Source organism: Carcharhinus amblyrhynchos, chromosome 8 (assembly GCF_965287045.1).
Source record: "Carcharhinus amblyrhynchos chromosome 8, sCarAmb.v2.hapA, whole genome shotgun sequence".
NCBI classification, from domain to species: domain Eukaryota; kingdom Metazoa; phylum Chordata; class Chondrichthyes; order Carcharhiniformes; family Carcharhinidae; genus Carcharhinus; species Carcharhinus amblyrhynchos.
The window spans coordinates 5,629,945-5,647,881 of record NC_137331.1 but is presented as its reverse complement, the minus strand read 5'-3'; the positions used below and the strand labels follow the sequence as shown (position 1 = coordinate 5,647,881).

At 40.4% G+C, this 17,937-nt stretch overlaps 1 protein-coding gene across 1 annotated transcript in view; it reads left to right on the top strand.

The window, feature by feature from the left end:
* LOC145346413 (exostosin-1-like) overlaps nt 1-17,634 on the top strand; it is a 184,108-nt gene extending 166,474 nt beyond the window's left edge. Inside the window, exons 9-11 of the mRNA XM_080193577.1 lie at nt 8,334-8,494; nt 10,707-10,878; nt 14,391-17,634. Coding sequence (XP_080049703.1) covers nt 8,334-8,494; nt 10,707-10,878; nt 14,391-14,576 — 519 coding nt within the window. The 3' untranslated portion in view covers nt 14,577-17,634. The remainder of the gene's footprint in view (nt 1-8,333; nt 8,495-10,706; nt 10,879-14,390) is intronic.
* Nucleotides 17,635-17,937: the final 303 nt, after the last annotated feature.

Sequence of the window (17,937 nt, the reverse complement as noted above, 5' to 3'; positions counted from 1 at the left end):
TATTGATACTGTGCTTAGTGGGACGTGTAGAATCTCTCAGCAGTTTACCAGTCTGCGCTCCAACAGTTTGCTAGCGTTTCTGAGGCATTAGCCCAGGGGAATGGTTAGAGGCTCCACGGTAGACAATCTTGCTGTCTGTTTTCAGGATTTATTTTTATTCGTTCATGGGATGTGAGTGTCACTGTTCTACTGTTCATCCCTTGGAGCATTTAAGAGTCAACCACATTGCTGTGGATCTGGAGTCACATGTAGGCCAGACTGGATAAGGATGGCAAGTTTCCTTCCCTGAAGGTCATTAGTGAACCAGCTAGATTTTAACGAAAATTAACAATGGTTTCTTGGTCATTATTAGACTTTTAATTTCAGGATTTTTTTTGTATTCTAATTTCACCATCTGCCATAATGGGATTTGAACCTGGATTCACAGAGCATCACCCTGGGTTTCTAGATTACTAGTTCAGTGACAATACCATGATGCCACTTCCTCCACTGGAGGGTGACAGATTGTCTTCCCACTACTGTCGTTCCACCCGTGCCCATGTTGCTTTTCAGCCAGACTTCTGATGTCCATGTCAAGGAAATGCAGTCATAAACCAGATGCTCGAGGGTGTATCCAGTTGAGACGATTTGCATGCTTTTGCCTCTCTGTAGAAAGTCAGCAGCCTTCCACCGGTCATGCAGTAGCCCTAGGCCAGACAAAGGCAACCACAAGGCAGACAATAAGCGGACAGCTTCTGTCTGATGCCACTCCCTGCATTACTACAACCCAAGAGGAACTTCAACCATAGCCCCTATAACTGAGAGCATGTGGTATACTGAGGTTTTCCAAAACCAAGCCACACCTTGCAAAGGTCCAGCACCTCTGTTCTGACTGAAAGAACTTCTTCAACCTTTCCAGTAGCAATAGCACTTCCACCAACTCTGCAGCAGCACTTTGCTTGAAAGTCGTGCGGTAACGTTCTCACGTTGCAGGTGGGGGCCATCATGCAGCTAAGTATAGGGACCAACATAATACCATGGATAAAGGATTGATTAGTTAACAGGAAAAGAGTAGGGATAAATGGGTCGTTTTCGCATTGGCAAACTAACTAGCGGAATGCCACAGGGATCATGTTTGCTGAGGCCTTGACCCAGTCTTGGGTGATTTGCTCATGATGCAAAGATAACAGTAATTTGTAACGAGAGCATAAGAAAAGAGATATAGATAAAGTTAGGTGAGTGGAAAAAAATTGAAAGTTGGAACTTTGGAAGGAAGAATAGAAAAACAGCTTAGTATTTAAATGGAGAGAAATTCCAGAACTCTGTGGTACAGAGAGATCTGGGTGTCCTTGGACATGAGTTGCATCAAATATCGGGTACAAGAAGTCATAAGGAAAGCAAATGGATTGTTTATTGTCAGGGGAATGAGATACGAAAGTAGGGAGATTATGCTGTGGTTGTACAGAGCATTTTTGAGACTACAGCCTGGAATACAGTGTTCAGTTTTGGTCTCCTTGCTCAAAAGATATGATTGTATTAGAAGCTGGTTCCTCACCTGATTCTGGGGTTTATCTTGTTAGGAAAGGTTGGACAAGTTTGGCTGTATCCGTTAGAGTTTTGAAGATTGAGAGATTATCTTGTTGAGGTATATAGAGTCCAGAGGAAACTTAACAAGGTGGATGCTGACAGGATGTTTTCTCCTATAAGCGAAACCAGAACAAGGGAACACAATTACAATTAAGGTTTCCTATTTAAGCCGGAGATGAGGAATAGTATTTTGATGGTCACGAGTCTGTAGAATTCTCTTCCCCAGGCAACAGTGGAGGCTGGGATCCGAATGTTTTTAAGACTGAGTTAGACGGATTCTGGATTGATAAGGGAGTCGGAGGGTATAAGGAGTAAACAAGGGCACAGAAAAGAGACCAAAACCAGATCAGTGATGATATCAAATGGCACAGCAGGCTCAAGGGGCCAAATGGTCGTCTACTCTTAATTCATACGTTCGGCATTGATTAACATTACTATCTGCTTGGACTGCTTCTGACGTGCTCACAAGATCACCCTATAGGATGTAGTGATCGGTGCAGACATTGTCTGATGTTGTCAGAAGCAGGTCATTGTCAATTTTTTTCCTATCTGGTTCCTGTAACATCAAAACCAGGGTTGTATGGGGGAGTTTTAATTTTGTAGCCTAAATATTTTCTGATGCGCTGATAGAGAAAGCAATGGGTTCATGGCGTATCGAGGTGAATTTGCATTTTGGAAAATTGGACACCAGTTTTATGCATGCGATTTTTTTTGTTTTCAAGGCTTCACCATGTCTATTCTACCCACTAAGGGTGTAGAGCAAGCTTGCCCAAACTGTGTGTGTGGGGGTCCTCATTTCTCACTCAAGGGGCCAATAAGCTTTTCGAAAGATAAAGTTTGGCGTAACATTGAACGTGAATTCCAAAAAAAGGTATAAAAAGAAACATCATGCTAAGCAAGAAAACAATGAATAATAGATAAAGCAGAGTATCAGTGCATAATTGTGTTTTTTTTTCTGGCTCACTTCCAGACTCGGTGCTCACTCAGTCACCCTCATGCAGAGAGTGGCTAAGAGGCATGGGAGGATGATTGAGAATCTAGGTACTGGGAGTGAGCCAAACTTTAAGACACATTCTTCCACCTCACTCTCTTTCACCATTGCCCCCATCCACACAGTCTTAATCCCCCCCACATACACCCACTGTTCCTACATGTGCACACTTTCACCACACGTGCACACTCACACCACACGTGCACACTCCCTCACCCCTAAATCATCATGGGAAGTCATCAGAACCGAGTCCATAACAAATACAGGAAACGCTGGAAAATCTCAGCAGGTCCGGCAGCATCTGTGTGGAGAGAATAGAGCCAACGTTTCAAGACTGGTTGACCCTTCATCAGAGCATGTGTCCATTCCTGCTCCTACTTGCATCTGGCTATGCACTTTCACCAGTGGGTCACTAAACTGTAATTATCAGGAATCCTAGACGTATTTTTCTGTCTCTGGTCAGGAGTTCTGAGGGCAAATTGTAATCCAGCCGTTGACCAGATGGACATCAGCATTGTCATGGAAAAGATACGATTTTGTAATCTGAGGACATTACTACAACGTGCAGTATGATTGTTCATTAATTCATCTAGAAAGACCTTTTGTTTTAATTTTTGGAAGCCACCATTCTTAAAATGGGGATGTTTTTCCTCAGTACAAAGCTGCAGATGACTATTTGCAAAATGGATGCTGCTGCAAAAAGGATGGAACAAAAATTAGGGCAAGGTCCATACTTCCGAGTGGGCGACTGTTGCACACTGTGATGTAGTCACTGCAACAAAAATAATTCAATTGTAGATTCTACTCTTTGAAACTGTTTTTCAAAGCAAAGCCAATATGAAAAGGGTACTTTGTTTAGCCAAGAGGTTACTTTAAAGCATGTCATACTATCCATAATTAACTCTCCATCAGAGGATTAATTTAGAAAATGTTTTGAAGGGAAGAGCCAAATGCAAAAAGAAGGCTTTTCTATTTAAATTTAATTGTGATGAGTTCTCTGAATAATTAATTATTGGATGTCAGCAACAATTTTATTATGTAACCGTTACAAAAAAGTCAGTCATCCACAATCCTCTTTCCTTACCTTAATTACAGTAAGTCTGTTGTCAATACATCTTTGAAGATAGCTCATTTGAGTGACGTTATCATGTAGATGAAATTGGTTGGATTTTAGCAATGGGAGGAATATTGTTAATTAAAACCTTATTGCTGACCTATCAACATTCGTAGGTTTTGTATATGGAGACTCTCAGGCGGATTAAGCAGTGGTAATCCAAAATAATTAACGACAATTATTTTGTCCTTAATTACTTTGCTGTTTTAGTTATGCAGATAAATCGATTTCTTTCCCAGCTCCCCAACTCTTCCAGGAGAATTGAACACTATTGTTAAAATCGTACGTCTAAAAGCGTCATTCATTTTTGCTTTAAATGTTGAAGTTGTGAGATTGAAGTGCAATAAGTAACAAATGATTAAATGTATCTTGCACCAGTATAATGTTTTGTGAACTTAGTTTTTCATAAAACACTATATTCAAATGTATCTATAATAGCTATAGTTGTTTCACACGTGAGTTTGAATAAAACTTATGTATCAGTGGGGAGGAGGCTGCAGTTGTGTGTCACTACAGTTAGCAATCTGATGGCATCTTTTATTCCATGTACAGGTTTTAAAATTCCCTATAGTTGAGAATTATTTTCCTCCTGTACGAATGAAGTTGATTCCATGCTGTTTTATATTATACTCTTTCATGGGCTATGAGTGTCATTGGCCCATAATTGATTGCCTTTGAGAAGATGCACATTGCCTCACTCAAGTGGACGCTTTTATACATGAGTTTCGTGGGTGAGCATCACAGTGTACTAGCCAACTGTGGAGGGCATCTCAACCAAGCTCTCTCTTCTCAATGTTGTTCACACACCTTATCTAGGAGGGGTCTTCCACATTCAGCCATGAATAGCGGTGGATAATTAAACAAGCTTGAGGAGGCAGCTTCACAAAGATCCCTGTACTCAGTGACGCAGGAGTCCAGCACGTGGAAAGTCGAGGATGAAGCATTTGCAACGGTCTTCAGCTAGAGATGCCAAGTTGTTGATCATCTCGGCCCCCTGCATTACAGATGCCAGTGTTGAGCCAATTCATTTCACTCCTCGTAACGTAAAGAAATGACTGAAGGCTCTCAGTACTGAAAAGGTTATGGCCCCAGATAATATTTCAGCTTTCATACTGAAAGCTTATGCTCCAGAACTAACTGTGCCCTTAGCCAGCTGCTTCAGTACAGCTACAATACTGGCATTTACCCAGCAATGTGGAATGGCGTCCAGGTATATCCTATCCACAAAACGCAGGACAAATCCAACTTGTCAATTACCACCCCCTCAGCCTACTCTTGATAATCAGCAAAATGATGGGAACTGTTGTCAATCATGCAATCAAATGGCACATACGTAGCAGCAACCTGCTCACCAAGGCTCAGTTTGGGTTCTGTCAAGGCCACTCGGCTTCTAATCGCAATACAGTCTTGGTCCAAGCTTGATTTGGATAGGCTGAGTGAGTGGGCGAGGACCTGGCAGATGGAGTATAACGTTGGCAAATGTGAGGTTATCCACTTTGGAAGAAATAATAATAGTAAAATGGAATATTATTTAAATGGTGAGGAGTTGCAGCATGCTACTGTGCAGAGTGACCTGGGGGCCCTTGTGCACGAATAGCAAAAACTCACTCTGCAGGTGCAGCCTGCAAGAAGGTGAATGGAAAGTTGACCTTTATTGCGAGGGGGATAGAATATAAAAGCAGGGAGGTCTTGCTGCAACTGTACAAGGCACTGGTGAGGCCGCAACTGGAGTACTGTGTGCAGTTTTGGTCCCCTTATTTGCGAAAGGATAAATTGGCCTTGGAGGAAGTACAGAGAAAGTTCACCAGGCTGATAGCAGAGATGAGGGGGTTAGCTTATGAGGAGAGATTGAGTAGATTGGGCCTGTACTCGTTGGAGTTTAGAAGGCTGAGGGGGGATCTTATAGAGACCTACAAGATAATGAAGGGGCTAGATGGAGTAGTGGTAGAGAGATTCTTTCCAGTTAGAAAAGAAACCAGAACTAGAGGGCACAGTCTCAAAATAAGAGTGGGGGGGTTTTGGGGTGGGTGGGGGCTGCAGTTTAGAACAGAGTTGAGGAGGAACTTCTTCTGAGGGTAGTGAATCTCTGGAATTCTCTGTCCATTTGAAGTGGTGGAAGCTACCTCGTTGAATATGTTTAAGTCACGGGTAGATAGATTTCTGATCAATAAGGGAATTAAGGGTTATGGGGAGCAGGCAAGAAAGTGAAACTGATCCACTTCAAATCAGCCACGATCATATTGAATGGCGGGGCAGGCTCGAAGGGCTAGATGGCCTACTCCTGCTCCTATTTCTTATGTTCTTGCGTTCTTCTGGACAAAAGAGCGGAATTCGAGGTGAGAAATGCCCTTGACATCAAGGCAGCATTTGACTAAGTGTGGCATCTAAGAACCTGAGTAAAATATCAGTCAATGGGAATCAGAGGTGAAACCTCCAGTGATTTGGAGTTATAACTAGCACAAAGGTCAAAAATAGGAATGTTTACAGATATTTGACAATATTCAGCACCATTCGCAACTCCTTAGATGTTGAAGCAGTTCATGTAAAAGATCTTGGAACTCCCTCCCTAACAACATTGTGGGTATACCTAAATCACATGCACTGCAGCGATTCAAAAAGGTAGTTCACAACCACTTATTCATGGACAATTAAAGATAGACGGTGAAAATGTTGGCCTAGGTAGCGATGTCTACATCGCATGAAAAATTGGACAGTGGTATGAATTATACTCTGAAATAGAGGGTGAGAATTGATGAATTGTGTTTGTGTGGTACCTGTAATCCAATAAAACTGTCTCAAGACACTTCAAAGAAGCATTATAAAACAAAATATGACACACAAAGCAATAGTAGGACAAAAAGCTTGGTTAACGTTGAAACATAGAAAACAGGAGCAGGAGGCCGCCGTTTGGATTTTCGATCCTGATCCGTCATTTGTCGTGGATCACGGCTGACCGTTTAACTCAATAGCTTGAACCTGCCTTCCCCCATATCCTTTGAACCCCTTCGCCTGAAGAGCTATATCTATCTACTTCTTAAAAACTTTCAATGTTTTGGCTTCAACTGCTTTCTGTGGTGGCCACTTCCATAGGCTGACCGTTTCTGTATATTCAGACTGTGACCCGTGGTTCTGGGCACCCCCACCATCGGGAACGTCCTTCACCATCTACCCTGCCTCATCCTGTTAGAATTTTATAAGTTTCTGTGAGATCCCCCCTCATTCTTCTGAACTGCGGCGAACACGATCCGAGCCAACTGAATCTCTCTTCGTGCGTCAGTCTCGTCATCCCAAGAAACAGTCTGGTAAACCTTCTATGCACTCCCTCTAGAGCAAGAACATCCTTCCTCAGATAAGGAGACCAAAACTGCACACACTATTCCAGTTGTGGCCCCACCGAGGTCCTGTTTAATTGCATCCTGTACTCGAATCCTCTCACTGTGAAGGCCAACTTACCATTTGCCTTTTTTACCACCTGCTGCACTGGCATGCTTACCTTCAATGACTGGTGTACGAGGGTACCCAGGTCTCATTGAATATTCCCCTCTTTTAATTTATGGCCATTCAGATAGTAATCTGCTTTCCTGTTTTTGCTGGCAAAGTGAATAGCCTCTCATTTATCCATTTATACTGCATCTGCCTTGCCACTCACTCAACTTGTCCAAATCACACTTAAGAATCCCTGTATCCTCCTCACAGCTCACCCTCCCACCCAGCTTCACGTCATGATGTGCAAATTTCCCTCATCTAAATCATTAATATAGACAGTGAGTAGCTGGGGTCCCTGCAATACCCTACTAGTCACTGCCTGCCGTTTGGAAAAAGACCCATTTATTCTTATTCTTTGTTTCCTGCCTGCCAATCAGTTTTCTATCCGTCTCGATACACTGCCACAAGCTTTACTTTGACACCCTAATCTCTTATGCAGGACTTTGCTGAAAGCCTTCTGAAAGTCCGAATAGACCACATTCACAGGCTCCTCCTAAAAACCAGGGGGGAGGAAAAAGCAAGGTAATGAGAAGGATAGGATTTGGAAGTGAATTCCAGAACTTGGAACTCAGGCACCTGAAAGCTAGAACATTGCTAGATCGGTAAAAATTGAGGATGCTCAAGAGGCTAGAGTTAGAGGAGATATCTGTCAGGGTTCAAGGACTGGAGGAGATTGCAGAGAGAGAGACAGACTTATCAGGCCATGAAAGAATTTAAAAACGAGGATGAGAATTTTAAAATCAATGTATCGCTTAACTGGAGCCGATTATAATAAGTTTCTGCTCATCCGGTACTCGTGAAAGACGTAATCAATCCGATCGTTTGGAGACAGTAGATGGATAATGGGGTAAAACTGATGAACGTAAAGTGAGCGTGTCGTCAACGTACGTGTGGAAACTGACAGTTCCAATTATATCATCGAGAGAAATAGGAGGAGGTCAAAAATAGATCCGTGGACATCAACAATATTGTACCAGTTTCCCTAAGAATTGAATATTTGTTTTAATGTCAGTTTGGTGACAGCTATCTTTGTCTACTTTAAATTTTACAAAAATGAAGATTATAGCCCTCGTGATTTATCTGCACACAAATTTAGTATTTCCTCTTCCGTCATTATTCTGAAGGTTGGTTAATCTTAATGTTGTAATACATTTACTTTGGCTTCATCTATTTTAGGTGGATTTTGCCTTCATCGTGTGGCAAAGCTTCCCTGAGAGAATTGTAGGATATCCAGCTCGCAGTCATTTCTGGGACAGCACAAAGGAAAGATGGGGATATACATCTAAATGGACCAATGATTACTCCATGGTCCTAACAGGCGCTGCTATCTACCACAAGTACGTACATAGGCAGTAAAACATTTTTAAACTCCCTTTCTTATAATGAATATTTGTATGTTTTTCCACAAAGCTGAATCCTACCATATGTGGAATCCAGCAAGTCATTACCCAATTATGGCAGAGTGTTTTATTTCTTTCTTTTAAGGCACATATTCATAAATCTTTGAAGGCTGCAGGGCAGTTAGGAGAATGGATTTTTTTAATCGGCCCATTGAATACAAAACCAAAGAAGTCATTCTAAACTTTTTACAAATTTAAGTTCTGCTTCAGCTGAAGTATTGTGTACGGTTCTGGATACACCGCACTTTAGGAAGGATCTCAAAGAGTTGCAGAGAATGGAGAGGAAGTTTAGCAAGTTAGGGACTTCAGTCATACAAAGAGGTGAGATAAGCTGAGATTGTTCTCCAGAGTGAGGAATGCAATGTTAGAATCAGGTACAGGGAATGTAGCCAGTATTCATAAATTTTAAAATCAAGATTTTATCGTTGTGAAACAGGAAGCAATAAATTGCCCTTCTGTTCAAACCAGAGATGAGGCAAGAGTCCTAACTGCATTGTAGGAATAATGTTTTTCTGTAAATGATTATTATATTTTTGCAAAGCTCTCCTTTTGGTGCCAATTAAACTTTAATTGAAAATGTTATTTTCCTCTAGGCACTGGGTGGGAAACTGACAAAAGTTGATTAACAATCTCATAAACTTATTAGAGTTCTTCCTATGAAATCTGATGAGGGAGAGAAAGTGTTTTTATTAAGACCAATCAATCATTAAAAGTTGCATTTTGTGCCATAATCCTTATAAACTTTGTTACAAGGAATGAACTGAAGATTGTTGTCTTAGATATGTTGCTTTCTCTTGCAATGCTTTAGATTTGGGAAACAGATCTAACGAAGCACACTGCAACAGCAGACAAATTCACAAAAACAACCACAGCCCTTAATGACAAGGAATCACCCTTGAACAAGGCGCAAACAGCTGCTAAATGTTTCAAAATAGCACATTAAACATGGTTTATGCAGTGCCTTTGTAATTGACAAGAATCATAATGAGAAATGGTTTACTCAATGTCAGTGACTGTCCAGGGTAAATGAGAATAGTTTGTGATGGGGACTGTAATGATGGCCCCCTCAAATGCTTCACTACAGATAGGATTAATACAAGATATGGGTAATCACAAATGCAAGATGCAAGCTAGTTAGATACTGCCTGATATCTGTAGTGACTTTGAGAATGAAGAACAAGATTTTCGTTGCGTTTGTTGAGTTCAATATATGTTCATCAGGTTATCGTAAATCATCTAACTGCTGAACGCAACAGCTACGAACATCCGTCCCCACTGATTTTGTCACTGTTAAATAAGCACTGCAAATCAGCTCTGGTATAAGTAAGCAGATGCAGGATTTATTACAATCTGGAAACAGTTGTGCTAACTTTCAGTTCATCTGCAGAGTTTCAGTTGATCATTACTGTTGCATTTTAAATCAAATGACGTTCCTGTGTCACATTTGGCTAGCGTATTGTTGGAAGTTCAAGTTAAAATGTAACCTGTCTTATAGTTCGTTGTTCAAGTTACATTTTTTAATTGAAAACTGCTCAAAGAAAATTGCAAGCCTATTTGAGGTAGAGCTTTGAAATTACTTAATATTGCTATTTTCATTTATTAAATCAACCACTTATCAGTGAAATTACAGTTAACAACGCAACACGAATTTCATTTTTCTTTTCTACACTTGTGAATTATTCAGTGACGATGTTGCCCAAATTAGTTTCTGCTTTGCACTTTTGAAGCTTTGGAATAAACGTTTCAATCTTAAACTTTAAACACTAAAGTTATCATTAATGTTCTTCACCATTCACCGCTTCTCCTGCCTCTCCGTCCCTTTACCCCGTAAGTTACTTTGATGTGTTTCTTTGATAATTCCGCTTATAAGTGGTTCTTAACTGATATCAGTAACATTACGTCAGAGCGATTCCATCAGTGGTTATGGATCTCTGACGTTGCTGCTGAGGAAACAGTCTTGGGTATTCTCCCTTCTGAATTTCAACCAGATTATTGAATTATACTTGCGTAAAGTACAAGAATTATGAATGATTTAACTCCTTTATATAAAATAAGCAACTAGGTAGCCACAGTTCTAAAGTTTTAGAAGTAATTATATGCATTTTAGACATTTATGATTAAGTCATGACTTCTGATTTTATTGTTGTAGGTACTACCATTACCTGTATACTCATTACCTGCCTTCCAGTCTGAAAAACATGGTGGACCAACTGGCCAATTGTGAAGACATATTGATGAACTTTTTGGTTTCAGCTGTTACTAAGCTGCCACCTGTTAAAGTCACTCAGAAAAAGCAGTATAAAGAGACAATGATGCAGCAGGTAACTTAATTTTGCTAAAAGTGAAGGAATCCAGACATCGTGGATTTTATGATCCGAGTTAAGATTTGTTAAACTTCACGCCTGATGCAGCTTCTAGATTTGGAGATTGATAGAAAGACTTGCATTCACATGAGAGAAGAAATTCAGCTGTTTGTTTTCTTAGAAACCTGAAAACCCTCCTCACAGCGTCTAACAACTACTTTGAGTCAGTGACTGCTGATTGGGAGTACATGTCAGGACATAAGATGAGTACAAGATCGGATGCCCGCTACGATAGGGTAGTTTCAGACAGGTATTGTACGGATTGATACCGCTAAGGTTCAGTGCATCTTAAAGAGAAAGGGAGAATTTGAGAACAAAACGTAAAAACCTTGACACAGTGGATTAATTGTTTTCTTAAAAAAATGTAAAGATGTAAACAAAAAAGTCAGTCAACATCCAAAAAGAATATGCAAGCCTTTGAATGAGAGATCATTTAGTAAAAGCACAGTTAGAAACGAGAAAACAAACGCAATGACACATCAGCTCACATTTAGATACGGGGCCTTAGATATACTAAAACGTCCCAACAAAAACAATGTCGACAAAACAAATGAAACAAAATCAAACACTCAACTTTTGAGAGAGTGTTTGGAGAGACCGAGGGAGGGAATTCCAGCGCTTAGGTTCTGGACAGGTGAAATCGGTATTGGTGGAGACGTTAAAAGCGGGAATGCTCACGAGTCCAAAATTAGACTCGTGCAGATATCAGTGTTGTAGGTCTAGAGGTGGATGGACGGAGAGGTGGGAGAAGCAAAGCTAAGGAGAGATTTAAAAACAAGGATGAGAATTTTGAAATAAAAGGATTGTCAAACTGGAAGCCAGCGTAAGTCAGCAAGCATATAGTTGATGGGTGAATGTGACTTGGTATGAGCTAGGACATGGGCTGCTGTTTTGGTCGATCCTAAGTGTTTGCAGCATGGAAGAAGAGAGGCTGACCAGGTTTACATTGGAATTGCCAAGTCTAGAGTAACAAAAGGATGGATGAGAGGTTCAACAACAGATGTGCTGATGCAAAGTTGGAGTCAGGCAATGATACAAAAGTGGAGTTGAGCTGTCTTTGTGATGAAGGTGATATTTGGAAGTTTAAGAAAACGTAGGAAATAGAAGCAGGAGTAGGCCATTTGACCATGTTCCACTATTCATTTTGATCACGGCTGATCATCAAATTCAATACCCTGATCCTGCCTTCCTCCCCACATTCCTTGATTCCTTTAGCCCCAGGAGCGATATCTGATTTCTTGAAATCGGACAATGTTTTGGCCTCGACTAATTTCTGTGGTAGTGAATTCCACTGATTCACCATTCTCTGGGTGAAGAAGTGTTTTCTCATCTCAGTCCTGAAAGGTTGACCCCTTGTCCTCAAACTATGACCCCTAGTTCCTGCAGTCCCTGTCCATCAAGAACATTCTTTCTGAATATACTCTCTAATCCTGTTAGAATTTTATAAGTTTTTATGAGGTCTCCTCTCACTCTTAACTCCAATGAATAAATTTTAACCAACTTAGTCTCTCCTCATATAACAGACTTGCTATCCCAGGAATCAACCCTGGTAAACCTTTGCAGCACTCCCTCTATAGCAAGGACATCCTTTCTCAGATAAGGATACCAAAACAGCGCACAGTACTACAGGTATGGCCTCACCAACGCCTTGTACAATTGCAGTAAAACATCCCTATTCCTATACTCAAATCCTCTTGCTGTGAAGGCCAACATACCATTTGCTTTCTCTACTGCCTGCTGTACCTGCGCGCTTACTTTCAGTAACTGATGCACGAGGCCACTGAGGTATCGTTGAATGTCCGCCTCGCTCAATTTACACCCGTTCAAATAATCTGCCCTTCCTATTATTGCTACCGAAGCGGGTAACGTCACATTAATCCACATTATACTGCATCTGCCATGCATATGTTTGTCCAAATCACGTAAAGCATCTTTGCATCCTCCTCACAGCTTACTGTCCCACCCGACTTTGTATCATCTGCAAATTTGGGGAAAATACATTTAGTTCCCTCTTAATAACCATTAATATATTATGTGAATAGTTGGGGTTCACGAGTCACTGCCTGCCGATCAGAAATAGACCTATTTGTGCCCCATCTGCTAACCAGCTTTCTACCTATATTAAGACACTACCTGCCATCCCGTGCATTTTAACTTTACATTGTAGTCTTCTGTGAGACCTTGTCAAAAGTCTTCTGAAAGTCTAAATAAACAACGTCCGTCTGTTTTCCTTGGTCATCTCAGGGTCATATAGAATGCCAGGGTATTTACCATCTGGTTCCATGTCAGGCATTCAGAGAGATGGAGCCAGTACCTTGAGAACAACGTTTGCGAAGGAGAGAGGAGACGTGGGCCCGATCTTACCGACTCGCTGTTGATCGGCGAGGCGAGGGCACGAATCGGTTCGCTACCTTCCTGGCCTCGTTTTACCAACGAGAGCAAGTCATGTCCAGAAAGGGGGAGCTCTGCAAGAGAGGAGCTTGTGCAAGGTTTTGTTTTGGAAGGGGGCTTGGGGAAAGTGGACAGTTACGCAAGAGGTGAGATGCAGGGATGGGTCACGGAAGGGGTCATGTTGAGGGCCCATCAGGGGACTCGTTGGGAGGATCCTGATCCTGATTCACTGATGCCGACAGCCCACGTTGTTGTGAGGGGATAACGATGCTACCGATGATTTGGGGGGTGAGGGGGTTGGTTTCCAGTTCACTGGAAGATCAGTGTGCCTTGCTGGTGTATTTAGGCTCCAGCCCTGCAAAACGTTGGCGCTGTTTTCTCTCCACGGGTGCTGTCAGACCTGCTGAAATTTTCTAGCGTTTTCTGTTATTTTAGATTCCAGCATCTGCAGTAATATGCTTTCATGAAGGAGAACAGTGTTTTTTTTTTAATTAATAGTCCAAGAGGAAGTGATTGTACTGCAAGTAGAAAAGAAAAAGGGATGGACTGACACGGTAGCACAGTGGTTAGCATTGCTGCTTCACAGCTCCAGGGACCTGTGTTCGATTCCCGGCTCGGGTCACTGTCTGTGTGGAGTTTGCACGTTCTCCTCGTGTCTGCGTGCGTTTCCTCCGGGTGCTCCTCCCACAGTCCAAAGACGTGTGGGTTAGGTTGATTGGCCATGCTAAAATTGCCCCTTAGAGTCCTGGGATGCGTAGGTTAGAGGGATTAGTGGGTAAATGTGCAGGGATATGGGGGTAGGGCCTGGGTGGGCTTGTGGTCGGTGCAGACTCGATGGGCCGAAGGATCTCTTTCTGCCCTGTAGGGTTCTATGACAAGGGGCCTATTCCTGAAATATTGGCCTGTCTTTTCTCTCTCCAGATGTTGACGGGCTTAGTACTTATTATTTTCTCTTGTTATCGAGCTGAATGCATGTTACATGTAGTGGTTTTTAATTATAGTATATAGATGAGAGCTCTGTTCGCACCATACCTATATTTGAATTCAGCTAAATACGTGATTGATCTTTTATCTTTCAGTCCTCCAGAGCTTCCCGATGGGCTGATCCTGATCACTTTGCTCAGCGGCAGACCTGCATGAACACATTTGCAAGTTGGTTTGGATCCATGCCATTGGTCCATTCCCAGATGAGACTTGATCCAGTTCTCTTCAAAGACCAGGTCTCCATATTGAGAAAGAAGTATCGGGACATTGAACGACTCTAACAAACACACAATCGTTGGACAGCATTGTGATGAAAGCCAGCCTATAGAATGTCCATCCTGAGCTCAGTAAATAACACGTTTGCAAGGTGACTCTTGGCTATTACCTTACGATGCACCGAACAGACGTTTCTGACTCGAGGATTTCTGATATTAGCTTATTGACTGATCGACGGATCTTTACGATCATTAGAATTTTAATCTTTTTATCAATGTTGAGCGACAGGCTCGAGACCCTGTTGGGAGGACGTAAATCAGAAGTCCGTGAATTGAAAGCTGAAGATCAATTAACAATTATTTCATCAGCACTGTGAAGAACAAAGTGAAACACTATTCAGTTAATCACAATTGAGTGTCTTAAATTTTGGCCTAAAGTTAATTTAAGGCTAATTTACACCACTTAAGCTGAGTTTGCTTTAGGAAAAGTGAACGACGTTTGGAGTGGGTAGCCGTTAGGCTTGTATAGGAACAGGCACTAGGGCTGTCGTGACTGAGCGTGTGGTTGGGTTTCACCAATAACGTCTGCCATGTTTACTGTTAGCATGCAAAAGAAGATTTTTTTTAAAAAAACACAACCATACTCACTACAGGATAACCCTTTATATATGTTGGAACTCCATCCTCGTCAGCTGAACGGGGAGGGAGTGGAGAAATCTGCCAAGTAAATGGGAATTGCTAATTGAAATATGTGCACATACCTGCATGTTAATATGCCTTACGGATGACTTCCTGTATGGCTTTTACAGGGTCACTGGGCTGACCTTTGGAATTGAAACATTGGCTGTGTGTATTTTAAAGTGAATGGCACATATGGTGCTCGTGCAAGGGGTAGCTCCTTGTTTCTAAATAAAGTTCTATTTTTTAAATGGCAGGGCTATGTTAGCCTTTGCTCACAGGTACTTGAATGTCTGAAGACTTGAAGGAGTGCTGAGTGTGGCCTTTTAATCACTTTATTTTGGGTTAATAATGGTTCAGCCTAGTTTTTATATCTGTAATTCATTTATTTTAATAGAAATCACAGTTCATCTCGTGTGCTGAATCTCCAATCAACATTTAGACATTTCATAATTAAGGATGTGAAAAATGGGCCTTGTTATAATGTACATAATCTTGTATATTTATTATTCTGACAGAATTATGTATAGTGTATGGTTACAAACTGACAAAGCAATGTGGGAATAATTAGGTGGTTAACTGTAAAGCGAAACAAATTATTTTGTATAAGATGTACATTTCTGAGGTTTTCTAACATATTTCCAATGTTTTTCATAGTGTCTCATTGCTTTATATAAAAAGTAAATTCCCTACCGGTTGGAATAACACAACTATACACAGTTAGTGGGATTAAACCTACAAAGGAGTGGAGAGAATACAAAGCCATATATTGTGATTTACTGCGTTAGCTTTCAAACCGTTATAGTTCCATCAAAAGTAGCCTTTGTATAGATAGTATCACCAAAGACTGTTCCATCTGATACGCAGATGTCTTCATTAATTTAATTGTATTCTTAGAAACGTTTGCAAGTTAAATGTCTGCTATTGAACATGAATATCGTAAAATGGATTTTTTCACTACATTTTCTGCTGCTTTTCTGTTTTTCATTTTTTTGTGTAGCTTGGGAGCTTTTGCACACTTCCTATTGGCTACCATTCTTTGTGTACTTTTACAAATGTATACAGATGTAATTGTATGTCACAAATATCACTAGCTAGTTCTGGTAAGGGAGAGGTTTACATGCTGGACTGCTGTCACTCCAGAGCCATTACTGTTGCAGTTTTCTTTTCACCACATAATCTCTGCCATTTGTAGATCTTTCTCATAAATTTAGAATGTCCGTTTGTCTTTGGACTAAATTCGATGAAATTTGCAAACAAAGCAGAAAGTAGGATTGCAAAAAAGCTGGCAAAATTGAAGACTGATGGTTATAAATTAAAGAAAAAAGAGAGCAACTTTAGACATCAAGCCCCTAGATTATTTTGTTGTCTGTTAGCAACATTTTAAAGTTTTAAAATAATTCTTGCTTTTACACTTTCATGCGATCGATAACTTGCAGAATGACATGTGGTGGTTATCTGTGGTATAAAAATATGAATCTTTAATTAAATACTCAGTGCAGTTGATTCAGGCAAGTAAATGTGTTTTTTTTAAAGCACTGAAATTATGGTCTAAAAAGCTAGACTAACTTGTTTGAACTCTAAACCAATCTTTTATAATTTTGCTTTTTTAGATTTAAGCAGGAAACAATCATTAGATTATCTGCTGAAGTGTGTTGAAGATGCTATTGCCAATTTTGGAATAACTATTATGAACAAAATTAATTGCGATTATATTTAAATCTAAAAGCCCTGTTTAAAATACGATCAGAAAAAATGTCGTCTTGCCATTGAGCAAAGCCGAATTTTAATTTTACTGATGTCGTGGGAAGGAGCTAGGACTTGATTTGTTTTTAAAATAAATAATCATATGAATCATTTTGCTCAGTGAATTGCAGTCAAAGAATCGTGTTTGAATGTGGTCCTTTTCAGAACACGTACAGAAAACTGGAACTGTATCTCTGAAAGCACTCCAGTAACACAAAAGCTGTTCGAGACTTACGTAGCACGTGCGGAGAAAAAAAGTTTCCATGTAAACCTTCAATCCAGTCCCACCATGTTTTCCAAGTCTTACCCAGAGGCAAAAATGGTTATATTAGGGTGACTCAATGTTGTTTCTTATAGTTCCCCTTCCCCAAGATAGATCTTTTGCTGCAGGAGCACTGGAATAATTGTTAGATAATTACTGACATTCCGGGGTGGGGGTGCTTTTCTTTTCGATCCCGAGGTTACATATCGTACTGCTGCATGTTTCTTTATGGTTATTAATTTTGCCTATTTATAATGAGTTTGTCCACAAAGTATTCCATTAACCCTCGTACCACACCATACCCTAAATTTCTGCCTCTGTAATTAGTAGTATTATGTTGGTTCACTTTTATAGTTATAAATGATTTTAAAAAAAACTAGAAAATAAATGGAAATTTTGTAAGATGTTTTTGTTAAAAATAAATGATATTTGATAATATTCTGTTTTGATATTTTAATTATTTTTAGTCACTATTGAAGTGTTAGTTCTACTTTCTTTGCATTTGACTTGTGTTTCATCTGGTTTTTCAGTAATCTGTAAGCAGATCTTCCCCCTGTGCATTTTGCCCTTCAGGGATTGTGTTTTTATAGGTTCTGGGAAGGCCAATCGAACACTTTGTTTATTTTGTCTTCTCAGATTGAAGTGACTTTTTTTTTCTGATATGACGGTTCCATTTTTTTCCTCTTAGTTTTTTGTGAAAAATTCTAAATGTGCTGTCCTTTTCAATCGATATTTTCTTTT